This window comes from Oreochromis niloticus, linkage group LG11, assembly GCF_001858045.2.
Source record: "Oreochromis niloticus isolate F11D_XX linkage group LG11, O_niloticus_UMD_NMBU, whole genome shotgun sequence".
Taxonomy (NCBI): domain Eukaryota; kingdom Metazoa; phylum Chordata; class Actinopteri; order Cichliformes; family Cichlidae; genus Oreochromis; species Oreochromis niloticus.
The window spans coordinates 14,522,826-14,540,584 of NC_031976.2; the positions used below are offsets into that span (position 1 = coordinate 14,522,826).

A 17,759-nucleotide genomic window follows, 5' to 3' on the forward strand; every position below is an offset into this window, starting at 1 on the left:
CATAATGATAAATTTCTTTTGTAATGAATCTCGGATTTGCTTTTGGAAACACAGGAGTGTGATATCATAACCCGACAAAAAGCATACAGGCTTTTGTCTCATCAAGTTAACCACTGAGCTTAAATTTTCTACATACTCTTTTTGATGCGAAAAACAACATCAAATGCATATTCTAACAGTAAGCAGATGAGAAATGCATTACCAAAGCTTTTAGAGGATAGAAATGTTGTTTAGCAGCGTTCACAGCTCTTTTTGAAGAATGTTTCCTTAATCTGAATGAAGAATCTTTTTAACATATTTTTTTAATCTTTTCTCAAGTTGCAGCTTTATTTCCAAGCCTTATTTTATCTAATATAAAATACCAAAATTAAACATATATTTCTTCATTCTATAGCTAGAAAAGTTTGAGGGTTCTGGGGGGGTCAGAGCTGTTGATTTACAGATGTACTTCATTTTTGGAAAAAAAAATGCTTAGTGATGTGACTAAACATGTTTTTATGTCCTGCTTTGTGACTGCCATGCACATACTGTTGTGCTGGCTTAGTGTCCAGCTATCACGCATCATGTTTTTCACTTGGCAGGGGAAAAACCTTTACCATTTCAAATCCGCCCCCCCAAAAATTAACCAGTACAGTACAGCATTATTTCATTCCCCTGCAGGAATGTGCAAAATCATGATGCATATTTTTGAGATTTGTCAATTTGTGCTTTTTGTTATCGCCCTGAATTATTTTCTTCCTATGAGTTACTAACAGTTTCTTAAATATGCCAAGACGATAACTAGCTGAGTGCTATTTAATGATAATTTGGTGTATTAGTTAATACTAACAAACATTCTGAGTACTACTAAAACAGCAAAGAGAAACTACCTCTGTCCATCCCTGACCTTGACATTTCCCCTCTTGTCACAGAGTGCAAGTAACTTGTGACAACATGCCTCATTTCACGAGCCTGCACTGGTGGTGCACTCACTGAATGCAGCATTATGCAGCCCCCTCAAAAAAAACCTCATCATGTGACTGATGATACAATGAGATCAATCATTGCAGTTACTGGGCTGCATATTTCTTGTATTCTCTGCTTTTTCCTGATGCTGACCTCTCATTTTTCTTCCCTGTCCATTTCATCTGTTTATTCATCTTGTGTTCTATACATCCATGTGTGTGTTGGTGTGTTGGTCCGGGTGTTACGTTTTGTGTTCGCGTTCCGGCTGTTTTTCGTCTGCAATACCCTAGATGCGTTTGCACCTTCCCCAGGAGATGGTCCTGCTGCCGTGGCCGCGGGCCCTGCTGCTGATGCATTTGGTGGATCTGGTGGGTGACAAAACAGCTTTCTGTGCAAACGTGTGTGCATGGAGGTACGAGTGCGTGCGCGAATGTGAAGGCTGTTGCTTTTATTATAGTAATAAAGCTGCTTCTGCTTTCATAGAAGACAGTAGAACAAACCTGCCCTCAGGTTACACTGTCTCACCCCAAATCCTACTCCAATGCCCAAGTCATGGACCCTCTCCTCCTTCATCTCAATGACTCTTTTCCTCCTAATATTCATCCAGTGAATACTGCAGTAAAAAGTACAGTACAGCTATTATCGTCTCAGTATTCCAGAAATAAATGTCTTTTTTAACACCACTAACCATGACATAACTGGATTATGATGGTTATACTAATCATATTTTATTTTGGTTTTTAATAACTTGCATTCAGCTGTTCTCTTTGGCCTGCAGCAGCTTACATAGCAGAGAAACTGAAGCAACCTACATAATGTCCATGCAATAAGCAAAAATGTTACTTTACATGGTGCATAGTGTACTGTAACCACCTGCAATTACCTCTACTGTAATCACAGAGTATTTAATATTTATGTGTGATTAACCTTAAAAATAACTTTATCCTGCAGCCACACTTTATCTTCTGTGTAAAAGGGAAGTGCCAGCTTTTGACAACTTTGTGCATTGGTTAGCTTAGCTTTTCAACAATGAGAAGACTGGAGTGATTCTATAACTTTTTTCCAGTTTTGCCACAACATACCCCAGTACTGCTCAAAATACATTAATCGCCAAGCTTAGTTTCTAATGACTTTGTAAAATACTTAAATAAAACTAGAAATTCAATTCCTTACTTTGTCAATTGTGTTACGAACCTTGATGTTCACTAGAGGCTGAATCATATTGACTTCGGTTCGTGATATATATTTATATATATCATATATATATATATATATATATAAATATAGTTTATATAACACCATCGGTAGGCCAAAATACATTTGTGCTTTGTTAGCTTTTCAAAGCTTCAGTTGTTGTTTTAAGTTCATGATTAGCATGTTACCTTGCTAACTTTAAATCATTACTCACCAAACGTTAGCAAGTCACTAGTGTAAGTGTGAGCATGTTAGCATTTAGCTTATTTACCAGTGCACTGCCAAAGTTATTCACTTCAAGAATGAAGATCAAGGCCATTTACGTAGATTGATTAAGAAGTACTATATATAGTTAACTATTATGGTAAAGAAGGAGAAGAAAACTTAATACTTAATATTTATACTAACTTGTATACTTGACTAGACCCACAATTACTTAATGCTAACTAGGCTAATTTTCTAGGTTCTTTGCTCCAGGAATGTACTGATAGGTGTCCTGCTCCTATTAATAAACCAGAAAAAAAACATAAATAACCAACAAACAAAAACTAATGCTAACTCGCAAATGGTTGACTGTGTAGCAGTCCTTCAGTAATAAGTAATATTTAATTATTCTTTTTTTTTGTTAGCCTGGTGGGTAAAAAGTAAAATGGTCAGAATTTTGTGTCATGGACAGAGAAAGACTTCTCACTGTAGGACAGAAAAAACAGTTTAAATTGCTTTTTATTAGCTGCAAGGTATTTATAGCATGTTCTTTCATTCTTATATACTGCTAGCAGTGTTCAGAGCTGGCTGTTTCCTGGACACATGGATGGTTTGGATTAGGCTTGCATGTTTGAGACAAATTGGGAATTATACCACTACTAACTATAGTCCATAATTACTGTTTTTTCTTTCTGTTGTATTTTCTGCTGAAGTTCGTGGATGCAGCACCGAAGTTAATGAGTTACCGTGTATTGGTTTACTTTCTTTGACCCTAACTTGACATTTCTGAGGTATTTAGCCTCACAAAAATGCTTTTTGCAGTTTTTGTCATTTTAACAAATCCTTAATCCCTCCCTTCCTCATCCCCTCTCCACTGACCCATTCCCTTCTTTTCTAATCATTACCCCCTCCCTAACCCCTGAACGCCACCAACCTGCTGCTCTTTGTGAAGACCCCTTCGCTACGACGGAGGGGAGTGCGGACATTGCTCCAGAACTGGACCTGTTTGCTATGAAGCCCGCCGACACGGGGGCGGATGCTGCTGCCATTACTCCTCCCACCTCTAGTGATGCGCCGACTATCATCACTCCCATCGCTGCCCCCACCCCTTCTTCCACTAATACCACCACCACAACTACTACTGCCACAACCACCACCGACACCACCACAGAGTCTGCAGCTGCCCCGACTCTAGATCTCTTTGGTGGTAAAGTCTTCTCGCTCTCATTATGCCTCTCACTGCATTGCCCTGCATTATGACAATGGTGATAATGATGGCATTAATAATTATGATGATTGTGTTGCTCTTGGTACTGATGATGATGATGATGATGATGGTGAAAATTACAATAACTTGCCCAGTCCCTACATTCTGATTTGTTTTTATATTTTTCCATGATACCTTTCCTTTAGATTGTTTATAGCAAATCAAGCATTTTGACCTCTTCTGTTAAAAAAAAATAACATGAATATAGTGAATTAGAAAAAATCTCCAAAGCCAGTATTAAAAATTTAATATTATTTACTGACCGGGGACCAAAACTTGTACTTATTTGATCTCTGTGGATAAAAGTACATTGTTTTGTGTTTATTAACAGAGGTGGATCAAATTGTGTTGATTTTTTTACTATTACTAACAGTCTCCCAAACTTGGAGGGAAGAAAAGTGTTTTCTTCTCCTGCTTGTGACCAGAGTTTTTAGATACTGGTGGATGGGAATGCTGTATTGAAGCTTATGCATTTGAGTTAAAAGGGAATATCGCTAAATGGCAGAATTAAAGAACAGAATTTGTCTATGTTTGTTTTTCAGTGTGTGGAAAGGTCTAATACTCCAAAGGCCTTAAGAAGCCCAAATAAGAATTGTTTTTGCTGTATATCTTAGCCAAGCTAGCGATAGTACACTGATTCTGATATTCATTATGAATATTTTTAAAAGTACCAGAAGGTTGAGATTTCTAAGTTTTGTTGAACCTTTGTTGTTTTTTTTTTAAATGACCAGTGGATTGCTTGTCATGAAACTTAGTGCACACATTTTTTTAATTAATTATAATAACTCATCTAGTCTCACCATGAAGGTTAATTAGTTTTAATTAATCTATGACAACTTAGGCCTGCCAGGGCACAAGGGACATGGGCCCACCCTCCTGTTGGCCCACCACCTGCAGGAGACGCTGTAGGGGTCGGGTGCAGTGTGCACTGAGTAGCGACCTGGGGCAGAGACCCTGGTGGACCGATCCTCATCTACCAACACTAACGACTGGGACATGTAATGTCATCTCTCTGGTGGTAAAGAAGGCTGAGCTAGTGCGAGAGGTTGAGAGGTACCAACTAGATATAATCGGGCTCACCTCAACACATGGTTTGGGCTCCAGAACCAGTCTCCCTAAAAGTGGCTGGACGGTCTCAGTCTGGAGTTGTCCTTGGTGAGAGACGGCAGGCTGGGTCGGTATCTTAGTATCCCATCTGGTTGCTGCCTGTGCATTGGAGTTTTTCCCAGTGGATGAGAGGGTTTGTTCCCTGTGCCTTCGGGTCAGTTAACGGGTCCTGACTGTTGTCTGTGCCTACGCACTGAACGACAGTTCAGAGTACCCAACATTCCTGTAGGAGCTTGACTGGGAGGAACGGCCTGCCAGATCTGAACCCAAGCAGTGTTCTCTTACTGGACTTCTCTGCAAACCACAGTCTGTCCATAGCAAACACCATGTTTGAACATAAGGGTGGCACCAGGACACGGTAGGCAGCAGGTCGATGATCAGTTATTTAATCATATCTTCAGATCGGCAGCCATATGTTCTGGACACCTGGGTGAAGAGAGGCACTGAGCTGTCAACTGATTACCACCTGGCGGGGAGTTGGATCAGGTGGTGGGGGAAGATGCTGGACAGACCTGGGGTGCCTAAACATATAGTGAGGGTGCACCTGGCACAGGCCCCCATCCGCGAGATCTTCAACTCCCTTGACAGCATTGCTTAGACAGCGTTTCGAGGTAGACTGGGGACATTGAGTCAGAATGGACCATTTTCAACGCCTCCATTGCTGAAGCAGGTGCACCGATGTGGCCGCAAGGTGGTTGGTGCCTGTCGTGGTGGTAACCCCCAAACTAGATGGTTGACACTGGAGGTCAAGCTGAAGAAGGAGTCCTATTGTGCTTGGTTAGCCTGTGGGACTTCTGGTTCAAGGTTCTTTATTTGTCACATGCATAGTTATACAAGTATAACACACAGTGAAATGTAACCGAACCAGAGCAAAAAATAAGTAAAAAACGAGAAAGGTGGATAGTCGGAGCGGTCAGGAAGGCGTCTGGACGTGGCCGCGTCATCTTTTCTGAGGCAGACAGGCCAAGCGGAACTTGGCTAAAGCAAAAACTTGGGTGTGTGTAAAGAAGCCATTGAAAAAGAATTTTGGACTAATCATACTCCCTCCAAAATCAACTTGGTACTTTGTTGCTTATATATATTTTTGTTTAGCATCAGAAGGGATCAAAAGCATTTTGTTTTATCTAACAAATGTAGCAAATGTACAAAGGTAAATGACAGTCCTCTCTTGAGTTTTTGTTTGTTGTTAAATATTAGCATATTAACATGCTAACATAAAATTAACTGAAGAAGCGAGATATCAGAATATTGTCATGCCGACATTTCTGTTTAGCTCAGAATGCCACACAGCTACAAACAGGATTTTCTAAAGGAAAGTATGTTTATATATTTTTTTATTGGAGGCCAAAGGAACTGCCAGGTGTTGAAAAACCTCTCCTGTTAGTCTTCTTATCTCTCAGCTCTTGAATTTTGAACATGGCAGATTGTAGTGATTATTATATAGAAAATATGAAAGTTTGTCTTCATGCTTAACTTTGGCAATATTTCCCTTTTAACTCTCATTCTGCATTGCACTAAATAGATACACAGCAACTTACCCATTTAATAATCAAAAGATCTGCTTTCTCTGCTTTCCCTTCATCTCTCTTCTGAATCCATTTTGTATGCACTGGACTTTGGACTCTGAATGTACATATGATTGTGTGTCCTTGTTCGTAGATATGTTTGATTCTATGCCTGAGCAAAGCCCTACCACTGAATCCAAAGCTGCTACCACTCCTAGCGTAGACCTTTTTGGTGCAGGTACAGGAGTTGATATCCATTTCTCTGTGTATGGAACCTCTTCATCTCCTCTGGTTTCTATATGTCCACTCCTCTGTCAGCTGTTCTTTTTCTTCACATCTTGGTTTGTCCCCCCATAGTGGTATGTGACAACTGTGCATGCATCCCACTCGTCAAGTACCGGATAATCGTTGTGGCTGCTTTCTTTCTATGCTTTATCTTTCTACCTGCCACGCTAATGCTTTTTTTTTTTTTTTTTTGCTCCCCAAACTCCATGGTTTTCTTCTTTCTCGTATTCTGCCTCTTGCTTGCGTTGGTAAATTAGACCTTCCTGCTGTTTCACGCGGGCCCTCTCCTTTGCCCGAGCCTGCTCCGGCTGGAGACATTGTGACGGGTGAGTCAAGCTGCTTTACCTTTACTGCATCACTGTTTCCCTTCCATTTTTATGAGGGGTGCAGCCAGACAAGTTTTTGCATGGTACTCGGGTCTGCATGCACATGCAGACCAGACCTCTACTTCCAAAGGATGCACGCTTCAAGGATGTGGATACACAGTTAAGATGCAGGGATGCTTGCTTCCTCCTTCTGCTTCTTCTTCTCTGCATGTCTGCTTTAGTCTTTTTAGAACAGGCAGAAAAAAAACCCTACATGAGCAGAGGAGTGTGTCACTGGAACTGAAGCAGTCATTAATAAATACTGATTTAATTAAATTTTTTTTTCTGTTCTGTCCAGATTCGTTTTCATCTCCAGCTCCTACCCCTGCCGCTGCCGCTCCCCCGGCTCCTGCTTCTGTTCCTGCCGCAGGGACCTCATCTCCACCTAAAGCAGAGCCAGAGCCTGTCATTGACCTGTTGGGTACTGTACACACAACACCAACTGACAGATACATAAGATTTGCGAGAGATTTGTTAGAGTTGTAGAGTTTGTTAGAGTTAATAAAGTGTAAACCCACTTTATTAATGTCTCAAATACACTCACACATTCCTCCCTGAGATCGTCAGTAAGCATCAGTGCCCTGATACATAAAGCATATGTAGGCTCACTCAATAGATGTTATTTAAGTACTGACTTGACATCCCACGCTGGTGGAGATGTCAAGTCATCCCCACCAGTGTCAAGTCATATGTGCCATATAAAATTGATGTTGATGTACTTTGTGCCTCATATTATTTTAATTTTCCAGGCCTCAAGGGCCGGTGTCCTGCAGGTTTTAGATGTGTCCTTGAACCAACACAGATGTTTTCATTGTATTTTCTCTGTTTAAACAATTCTTCGATGGATTGCCTTAAAATCTGTTTTAATTTGACCTTTTTTGTTCACACTTTTTCTTTTATGAAGATAATTTTGTGTCCTACCCACCCCTTCATCGTGTCTCATTTTGTGTACCAGGGCTGACCTCTCACCCCTTTCTGCCCTCCATGCTGCCTTGTGGATAACTGGATGCTCTCGTAGACTCTTTCGGGGGCCCTGTGGAGGAAACGCAGAGTTCTGCTCCTGGAGGGCTTGAAGACGACCTGCTGGGAGGTGAGACTCTTCTAGTTGTCACTCTTTGGAGTTCCATCACAGTGTTTCATGCAAATCAAAAGACCGAATGGACAGAAAATGTTAAATAAGTTGTGCTGAAAAGTCTTTTAAAAACTTTTCATTTTGGCAAATGGTTGATTGGAGAGTCTTACACTGATTAAGATGTCGTCAATAAAGTAATGACTTGGCAGCTCTAGTTGAATTAATTGCACAGCTGTTCCAGAGTGACTTAGGACTCATTTGGAATATGTCTTTCCCCCACGACCTCCCACTGACGTCATGACTATGTCTTGCCCATCTCATTTAGATCTTTATTGAATAGTTGATGAACCTACTGGGAGGTGCAGTTGTGCATTAGCTACATTGAAACTACAAAACCTTTAGAAGTGTCACGGGCACAGGAAGGACTAACGCAGACTGAAATCACAAGAATAGGTTGTTTATTTTCCACAAACACCGAGTGCAATATCTACAAGTGCAGAGAAACGGGTCCAGGGTGTTCCAAGAGTCACGAGGGCAGTTTAGGGAAAACACAAGCAGAGATTCACACAGATACTCCTCCTCCTGGGGATTCTTCGCCCAGCTCGCACCACACCGACTCACCCAACTCACAACCAAGCAGTGGCAGAAGGTCCTCAGGCTAGCGGGTTGAATCTGACACGGAGACAGGAAAATGACGTTAAAATAGTTCACAGAAGTTTACTCGAAGAAGCTAGATAATCGAAGGAACACTAACAAGGGTTACACAATAATCCAGCGATGAGGCACTTCTGAGCTTGAGTGAGCGCTGATCACAGGTGATTGTTTGCAGGTGTGGGAGCCAGGGGCGGGAGTCCACAGTAAACCGGTGGTGCGCAGAGTGCAAGAGGGAAGCGAGAAGGGACAACAAAGACAAAAACACTTGTAGCCAGACTGGGCTAGCCGGGTAGGCACAGGGGCCATGACAAGAAGTAGATGATCATACCCAGACACTTGGCACGCATTTATTTGGCTCTCTGTATGTTACTGTAAAAAGAAAACTGTGCAGATCTGGCCCAGTAAATATTTCAGTGCATTATAGAAATAGTCAATTTAAGTGGAAGTCCTGCTTTCAGAACCGTCATAATAAGACTGATGCACAGTGTATTAGCAGTATACACTGTTATAACTCATCAACCCCAACCCTTCAACATTACAGTTTTTTCTCTTCTTTCAGCTGTTAAATACTGCTGAATGTCTTTGTAACTGAAACATCTAAAAATAAATTTTGTCAGGTAACTGTTAAATCATTATCAGCATCAGTTCAATCTTCTCAAGACACTTTTCATCGGAAGGTAAAGATCTACCATAATAGTGAGAGATATATCCCTATGACCAAGCACTTGGCTATAGCAGGGAGGAAAGCTTCCTTTTTTAACAGGAAGAGCCTTCCACCAGAACCAGGCTCAGGGAGGGGAAATCATCTCCTGCGACCAGATGTTGGGATTAGTGTAAAAAGGAGACAGTTCATGGAAGTCCACCAGCAGCCTGAGGCCAGCAGCAAAACTAAGGGATGGTTCAGGGTTTCCTGATTCAGCGTCAACTCCAAGTTTCATGAAACAGGAAAATTGGAAGTCTGGTCTTTAAAGTAGATTGGCATCTGCCTTCTAAACCATAAACTAATAGCTTGTTCCACAGGAGAGGAATCTGATAGTTGAAGGCTTTGTCTCCCATTGTACATTTGGAAACTGTGAATGACAAGTCAGCCTTCAGTCTGACAGCAAAGTGCTCTGTTGGGACAATATGATACTATGAATTCTAAAGATATGTTGGAGCATGAATATTTGATCTGTTTTCCTTTCGGAGGGATGATCTATTCCTGTTTATTTAATTGTGCTGATGCAGTACTCGGTATGATTCTACAGTCCTGTTGGTTATATCCTTCAGGACTAATGTCCCCCACCCTCACCCCTGCTGCCGCCCCGTCTCTGGCTCCAGCCCTGGCTCCAGCTCTGGTTCAGAATGACCTCCTGGAGACGGGTTTTGATGCCTTGGGCCCGCTTCCTTCGCTAGCTCCACCAGTACCTGCTGTAGTGGCAGCAGTACCAATAGTGCCAGCTCCAGCAGCAGCAGCAGAACCTCCATCCACCACATCAGCACCCTCTGGTGGCTTTGATGCTTCAAGTAAGTGGATGTCATGTTGCTTCATTTTAGTGATTGATGTCATTGTCATGTGAGTTGAGAGAATTTTATGAAATATTTTGTTGATATTTGCACAGGTCTTGCTTGATGTGCATTAATCTCGTTTGCTTTATTAAAGCTGAGCGCTCTTAACAGTTGACCTAGTTATTGTTACCTGCTGACAGCTTGATTTCTGCATGAATGAGACACTGACGTGCTGCGGTCACAGTCTGACGTAAAACTCTTGTTCCTGCTGACTGCTTTATTCCTCAGCACTGCTGCTTCTTTTGCACTGGTCTTTCTCTCTAAGTCTCCTCTGTTTTACTTCTTTAACTTTCACAAATGCTGTGCTTTCTTCACCTCCCCAATCACCCCTCCACTCTTCCTTCTTTCTATTTTCTTGCTTTCTTTCTGTGTTTCTCCTCTGCTTTACACATCTTGTTCCCTCATCACCCTCCTTCCACTCTGCTGGGTCATTGCTTGCTTCCTCTAATCTGTAACTGGTGAGTTCAACCCTGCGGTGGATAACAGCATGCCCTTTGGACAACTCTCCCTTACTGTTTTCTTTACCAAAGCTGTTCCCAAGTTGCATGTTGTCTCTTGCATGAGACACGACTTGTTGCTTACCCTTAATGCATCTACGTTTCCCTTCAGTCTTTTGGATTTTAGCCTCTTGGAGTAACCACATGCCATCAAGGCTTCAGCGACATCTTTCAAACCTTCATTTTTTTTAAAGCATCGCTCTGATTAAACCTTATAGATTTGGCATCGTATGATTAAACCTACTGCAAGCATTAGTCTACTGGTCTACTGCCTGCAGTTACAGTTCATTCAGAACCACTACAGACTAAAGAAGTTTAATGGTTCCATCTGTAAGATTTTTATATTTTGCAGTATGGCTCTGTGTTAGGGCTTCCATAACACATAACACAGGCTTAATCCATTAAAAATACACTGGAGCAGATGGTGGTTTGTCGAAGGATGTTATGTATGTGGCTAGAGACTGGCCATATAGATGAGAACTCTGTTCGTGTGTTGCAGAGGCAAATTTAATTTCTTTCTTAACCTTCACACTTGAGATATGAAGGATAGTACATGTGGGGGGTTTTTTCCATCAGGGAAGGGGTCTCCTGGGGGACTTCCGGTAATGGCGTTTACTGAGTAGATGTGATTTAGGTCCGCTCTGCTACACGGTTCAGTATTTACCTTGCAAACCTACCTCTATGAGATTTTGAATCCCAGTTTTGGATGTCTCTTGCCATTGTTGACTACCCATGATTCAAAGAATGTCAAAGGGTAAAGAAGAGAAGGGGTCTCCTTTACCAAAGAAGTGAAAACTCGAGAGGCAAGCCTCTAAAACATGCAAAAACAGCAGATTAGAAATGTGACTTTCCCGTCTCTGGACAGCTGAGAACAAGCCAGCCAAACAGCAACTGCAGATGGTTAAGCTAACATTGTACCAGCTAATGTTAGGTCAGAGTATGAACTGTTTATCTCTCTGATAAACAGTTGGATGACCCTGTCACATTGCATGAGAGTTTATTTACTAAATGTCTGAGTCCAGCAATGTTAGATACACTTCAAAGAAAGTTTCACTAACACTGGCTAATGGCAGCTAACAGCTGCTAACACTGGCTAACAGCAGCTAACAAAGGCTAACACCAGTGCTTAAAAACAGGAAAGTTCAGGATATCCTCAGCAACTCACCTCAGTATTGTTGACATCAGATAGAAGTGAGCTTCTCTGTCTCATCGACTTGTACTTTCACAAAATTTCAGAGCATGGTCTATATGAGATATTACAAAGAATTTGTAGCTGAACAACCAGCTGAAGAGGACTGGCATTTCTTGAGCAAATGTTATGCCCAATTTTTGCCAAAGCTGTTACTGCTGCTTGCCTGCTTATACACTGTGAAGCTGTTAATAAAATTAAAATTGATCGTTTGTACATGCATATATACCACAACAAACAGCCAACTTGTAACAATACAGTGCTTCTGTAATTGTTAGTTGGAATTAAACCAGCTGGCCTTGATGACACCTGGTTTAGAACATGTCCTCCAGATGTTGCTGGTTTTTAAGTTCTGAGATGGGACAATCTTAACTGGCTGAGCAGCTGACTAAGTGACTTCAATTGGTGCAGTTTTGCCCTTTTCAGTGGTCAAATGTATTACCAGACATTGTGCATGTGATACACAACTGAATACTTATGCTGTCACAGCCAGATTGTCCCACTCATCATACTGTCTGCTCTTTGCCTGTGTTCATTAACGTAGGGATTGACAGGTTTGTAATCTGTGTTGTTTTATCCAACCTTCCCACCATCAAGTGTTTGATGGATTAGGTGACTTGCTGATGCCTAGTGTAACGCCCCAGAGCACTGGGGGCAGCACTACTGGAAGCACTGCAGGAAGCATGGGAACTCCTGTTGCAGTGGGGGGTATTACAGCCGCTCCATCCGCCACCCCTCCTGCTACCAAAACCATTGTAGGAGATCTGGACACATCGCTGGCCAACCTGGTTGGAGGTAAACTGTAGCTTTTCCTGTATGGAATTCTATTATTTGTCTTCTTACATAGAAAGGTAACTCATTCTTCCTTCTTTTTCCTGTTCAGACCTTGGAGTAAAGAAAAAGTAAGTGTGTGAATTCTATAAAAATGAGTTAATCATTAGATTTGCAAATCCTTTCTTTATGATCACTCATTATATGAAGCTCATTTGGCCCAAACAGACAGAGATTGAAGTGACATTAATTGCTTATATCTTGACTTGTATTCTGCGTTTCACCTCCTTTAGGGACTCACAGAGTGAGAAGAAGCTGACAGGAGGCGCAAACTGGATGCCACAGGTAGCCCCCACAAGCTGGGCTACACCGGGAGCCCCCATGGTAAGAACAGCATTCACTCCATCAGGATCAGAATACGCTTTATACGAAAAGCAGCCTTTCTGAAAACTAATGCATTTGTACTGTTTTGTGACCTGTTCACCTGTTTGTTCTCTTTAGACTGGTGCCACCCCTGGAGCTCCTGGGGTGCCAGGAGCAGCTCCCCCTGGTGCAGCCATGGTGCCACCAATGAGTGCACAGCCTGGCTTTGGCATGGTAAGCTTCATTTAATTTATAACTAATCTTTTCTGAGGATTGTAGAGAGCTTCTAAACTAAGAAATGTTTTTTTTTTCTTTATGCTTAACTTTATGTTTAACTGACTGAATGCATATTTTTGAAAACAGACATCCAAAAACTACACCATTTTGAGCTGCTTTTCTATCTTATTGCATTTTTGGGGAATTGGGGAATTGTATCGCTCCAAGACTGATGTCCTTCCCTTGTCTTACCAGCCTCCTGCAGCAGGGCCTGGAGCTCCTATGATGCAGCCCATGATGGGGCAGCCTATGATGGGACAGCCCATGATGAGACCTCCCTTCACTGGGGTGGCCGGAGTTGCACCCGGAGCCGCTGCACCAGGAGCACCGGTAACACATCACAGTCTTTCCCTCAAAATTAGGCTGTATTTTCGCATGCTTGTTTAAATGTGAAACTCAGGATAGCTAAATGAAATAAAGAGCCGCTATAACAGCAACTTGACCAGTCTGCCCATATGGAAACATTAGGTGAGAAGGGCTAAAGGTAGCTGGTTAGCAGGGGCTAAACTTTTAAAAACACATCGATTGGGTTGTCTGACAGTAAATTAATTGTGCCGTGATCTGTGCATATATATGTATATTTATACTGGCTTTTACATATCAATGAATAGTTCTGGTTTTCATATAGATCTATAGAGATATTCCTTACAAACATTGTTTATATTATTAAGAATCATAATAAGAAAACCTTTTTTTGTCCATTACAAAGCTGTGGGACTTTGTCCCAGCAAACAGCAAAACTAGAGCATAAAGTACAGTATATAAGCTCCAGCAAACTGCTCTGTGATTGTGCTACAAAATGCACATAAAAAACAATGTAAAACAACATAAATAAGCTACATGTTGGGAGTCACTCTAAAAAATGTTACTTAATTTTTAAATTTAATTAGTTATATCTTCTTATCTAAAATATCTGTGGTCAATTTAAGAAGATCTGTGTGTCCTGTTTCTCCAGCTTTCTCCAGGACCTGCAAGCCAGAGCCCCAAGAAGCCCAAGGACCCATTGGCAGAACTTGACCTCAAGGACTTCTTATAACACCCCAGGTGGGAGCTCATGAAAGAATTCTTGTTGTACGTTTGTTGAAACCATGTGACTTTGCAGTTCCACTGCAAATCTGAGTTCAGAGCTTAAGAAAGTCATCAACAAACAATAAAGCCATATACAGCATCTTCAGGTTTTTTTCTGCTTTTAGCTGAAGTTAAATACATTTTTAATTTCTGTGCTTTTATATCCACAAAATAAAATGACTAAGAATGAGCTTCAGATTAAATAAAACCCAGGTGGATTTGAGCGTCTTCAGCTAGGATTAAGACTAGTGCGATTAAGGTTGTAATCCTGTTTAAAGGTTCATATGATGCAGAATTCAGAGCTTAATCAATGATATCAAGCTGCACAGTCCACAAAGCAACAAAACCGCATCAAACTATTACATTTCCAAAGCTATGCTTCACAGTTGATACGAGGCTACCCTGGAGAAATTTTTCCTAATTTAATTTTAATTTTATAGATTAAACGTCTAATAAACTGTGTGCAACTGATCAGTTTTCTTAATTTAAATGATGAAAAGCACTTCTAAAGTTTGATTTTACATTATACTTGGTTGAATATGTCATCACTAGGTGCGGGTTTCAAAGCTGACCGTGTTGTTTAATGGTTTAGCTACTTTATAGATTGAAAACATTGAAAACACACATATACACACAGGTAGTAAACTTGATTTAATGTTTGGTAGTTTTCAATCTGCATCTTTAATTTCAGGTGTTTGGTCTTCAAAAGGATACTAATGAACTTTTGGAATATAAGCAACATGAAAATCAGCTGGCTTCAAATCATCGCTTTGCAAAACAAAAATCACAGTCAGCTTCCAGTACAAACCTTTTCATTTGCCTCCAGAACAAAATGACTTTTATATTAAAAATGCTCTCTGTTTCCTGTCTTCCAGCTGCTTCCCTCTTTGGATCAGAGCCCCCTCACCTTTTTACCTGGTGTCTGTCAACATCTCAGGATGCCAGCGATGTTCAGCTATTCAACCTTAATAAGAGCCTCTTTTCTCCACCCTACTCCAGCCCAGCCCTTCTCCTGTGTGATGTCGTAGCACAAACTGTGAAAGTGAACCATAGCGGATTACATATAAATATATGAGAAAAAAATAAAAGCGTGTGCTTATGTCGATGTACCAAACTTTTGTCTAAACAAAATCACTTAAAAAAAAAAATTAAGCGCGAGAAAGCGAAGGCGTACGTGTTCGGATTCATTTCTAGTACTAAGTCGAATGATGGATGTGCTTTGGTGTCCCGAGCTCCTCCCCTTATTTGTCTCCGCCCCTTTCTTTGTCCGTACCTCCCTGTAAAGGGGGAGGGGCTCTCTTTTTGTCCCGCTCTGATTGGATTAGAGTGGGAAAAACAAACAAAGCCCCGGGAGATTTTTCTGAGAAACATGCTGTGTGTTGTTTACAGAAAGGTCCTCTTTGATGTACATAGATTTCTCCGGGCCAGGATTACGTCTCTATTCTGTACGTGTGTTGAAGAGAAATATAAATGTGAGTCAGACATGAAGTTGTAAGAAGTGGTGTGAGTATCCTTCTATTTACCATCATCTTTCAACACTATTTGGAAGCAAATATGACTACCGCTACATGATTAATATACTGTGTATTTAGAAACCTCTTCTATGGGCTTCTGAGTCATACAAGACCAGCAAGTGATCCTTTCGTTTGTTTTTCTTGTTTTTAACTGGTGGCTTATTTTTCTACGTTTCTTCTTTTGTCTTTTTGTTTTATGTTATTCATTTGTATATGTTCTGTTTGTTTTAGAATAATCCTCCATACCGCTACTGCTATTTGCTGGTATTGCTATTACAGGACATATCTTAAAATGTACTTATTCAGCACGGAGGTAAATTCAGACTATTCCTGTTTAACTGTCTACGTAAGTCTGGTTTTGACACTTCTCACACGGGGAATGTCTGGTGCCTGTTCTTTCTTTCAGACTTTTTCAATAGCAATGCCATACCAAACCCTGTGTTCAGCCAGCTCAAATTAATCAATTTTACATCCAGTTGATTTAAGGATTGAAATTTATATTGAGTCATTTCTAATAACAGCAGTTAATCAACATGGTAAACTAGCAACAACTAGAAAATCCCATCACTGACTTGGGTGTGGATTAAAGGTACATTATGGAGTTTACATACAATATTCTGCTTGCATTCAGTATTTCACACCAAAGAAAGCTGTTTAAGTATCCCCTATCTGTTGATTATGGTTATGATTACGAAGCATTTATTTCATGTAAAGAAAAACCTTTGAAATGTACAGTGTTTACACCTCCTCATCAAAACCTTACTCCTGTTAGCAGTGGAAAACTCCACATGGTACCTTTAACTTCAGTGTTATCTAGTAGTATGCACCCACTGAGCAAACGTGGCCAAGTTATAATGTGAAGAAAAAAATCAGATCCTGCTGCTGTCTGAACACTGCGTTTGAGTTCTTCATCTAATCAGTACTGACGATCGGACAATTTTTAGTGGAACTGTATGTAATTCTGTATGTGGCCACATGAGGAACAGTGTGTAGAGAAACCCACAGGAGGTCACTGTCGGACCTTCTCAACGTGTTACCCAAAGCACTTCTGTTCCTGCTTACTTACATTGGAATCTGTATGTTTTCAGTGTTGACATATGCATATGTTTGGACATTGTTTAACACCGGTCCCCCTCTCCTGTGCTGTAAACTACAGACAGTTATCAAGCTTACTCTGTGTGTTGTCCTCTTAGTGGATTGGTTGTGTGAATCAGATGTGATTCAGAGAAAATAATGGGAGATTATTAACATTTTTCATGACTAAATTATGAAAATTGTATTTTTGTTTAGTTGTAAATTTATTTTATTTACAATGGCCCTCCCCATGTGCATGTAAGCCCTTTGAGATGCAATAAATTCAATGATGGATTGAACTGTCTGGCTTTCCTTCAGTATCCCAAATGACTGCTTTCATTTCAGTTTCACCACATGAAAACGCTACATTATAGTCTTTTTTTATAACTGCCTTTTGCTGTGGCTCTGTCCTCCAAAAGAGGTTTAAAAGAGTAGAGTTGAAAAACACTTGTATGTCAAAATTTGAAATGATCACAAAATAATCAACAAACAGAAATCCTAGGCCGGTGTCTCTTCCCAGTTATTCCAATCTAGATGTGGGGTTGTACAGTCTGGGTGCAGAACGAAGCATGTGCAGTCTGTACTGACTATTCTGATTTCATTCTGAGCATGAACGCTTCAGTGTTAGTGTTTTGTCTGCTGGCATTTTTGTCTTATTGCAGCCAGAGGTGACCAGATTTGTATGAAACAATGGAGTGATATCAGCAAGTCATTTTTTGTGCTGTTGTTGTTTTTGTTATTTGCTCAATTGTTTTGTCTTTTTTAATTTAACTTCATTTCTCTAAGCCATATGTTGATAAAAAAAATTTCCTTTACTCTTCAGAAACTAAACTCCACAGTGTCCAAATTTAATTGAATACT

General features: G+C 40.7%; 1 protein-coding gene across 9 annotated transcripts in view; it reads left to right on the top strand.

Annotated features, from left to right (window-relative positions):
- Window positions 1–17,197, top strand: part of snap91a (synaptosome associated protein 91a) — a 55,687-nt gene extending 38,490 nt beyond the window's left edge. For 3 of the 9 annotated variants that reach the window (XM_013276499.3, XM_013276501.3, XM_013276500.3), the window contains 14 exons: window positions 1,236–1,313; window positions 3,296–3,550; window positions 6,377–6,460; window positions 6,765–6,833; window positions 7,171–7,293; window positions 7,891–7,962; window positions 9,868–10,104; window positions 12,430–12,627; window positions 12,716–12,734; window positions 12,897–12,987; window positions 13,105–13,200; window positions 13,438–13,572; window positions 14,198–14,286; window positions 15,186–17,197. In XM_013276499.3, coding sequence (XP_013131953.1) covers window positions 1,236–1,313; window positions 3,296–3,550; window positions 6,377–6,460; window positions 6,765–6,833; window positions 7,171–7,293; window positions 7,891–7,962; window positions 9,868–10,104; window positions 12,430–12,627; window positions 12,716–12,734; window positions 12,897–12,987; window positions 13,105–13,200; window positions 13,438–13,572; window positions 14,198–14,278 — 1,538 coding nt within the window. In that variant the 3' untranslated portion in view covers window positions 14,279–14,286; window positions 15,186–17,197. The remainder of the gene's footprint in view (window positions 1–1,235; window positions 1,314–3,295; window positions 3,551–6,376; window positions 6,461–6,764; window positions 6,834–7,170; window positions 7,294–7,890; window positions 7,963–9,867; window positions 10,105–12,429; window positions 12,628–12,715; window positions 12,735–12,896; window positions 12,988–13,104; window positions 13,201–13,437; window positions 13,573–14,197; window positions 14,287–15,185) is intronic. The other 6 variants (XM_005472565.4, XM_013276502.3, XM_013276503.3 and 3 more) reach the window with 6 other exon arrangements.
- Window positions 17,198–17,759: the final 562 nt, after the last annotated feature.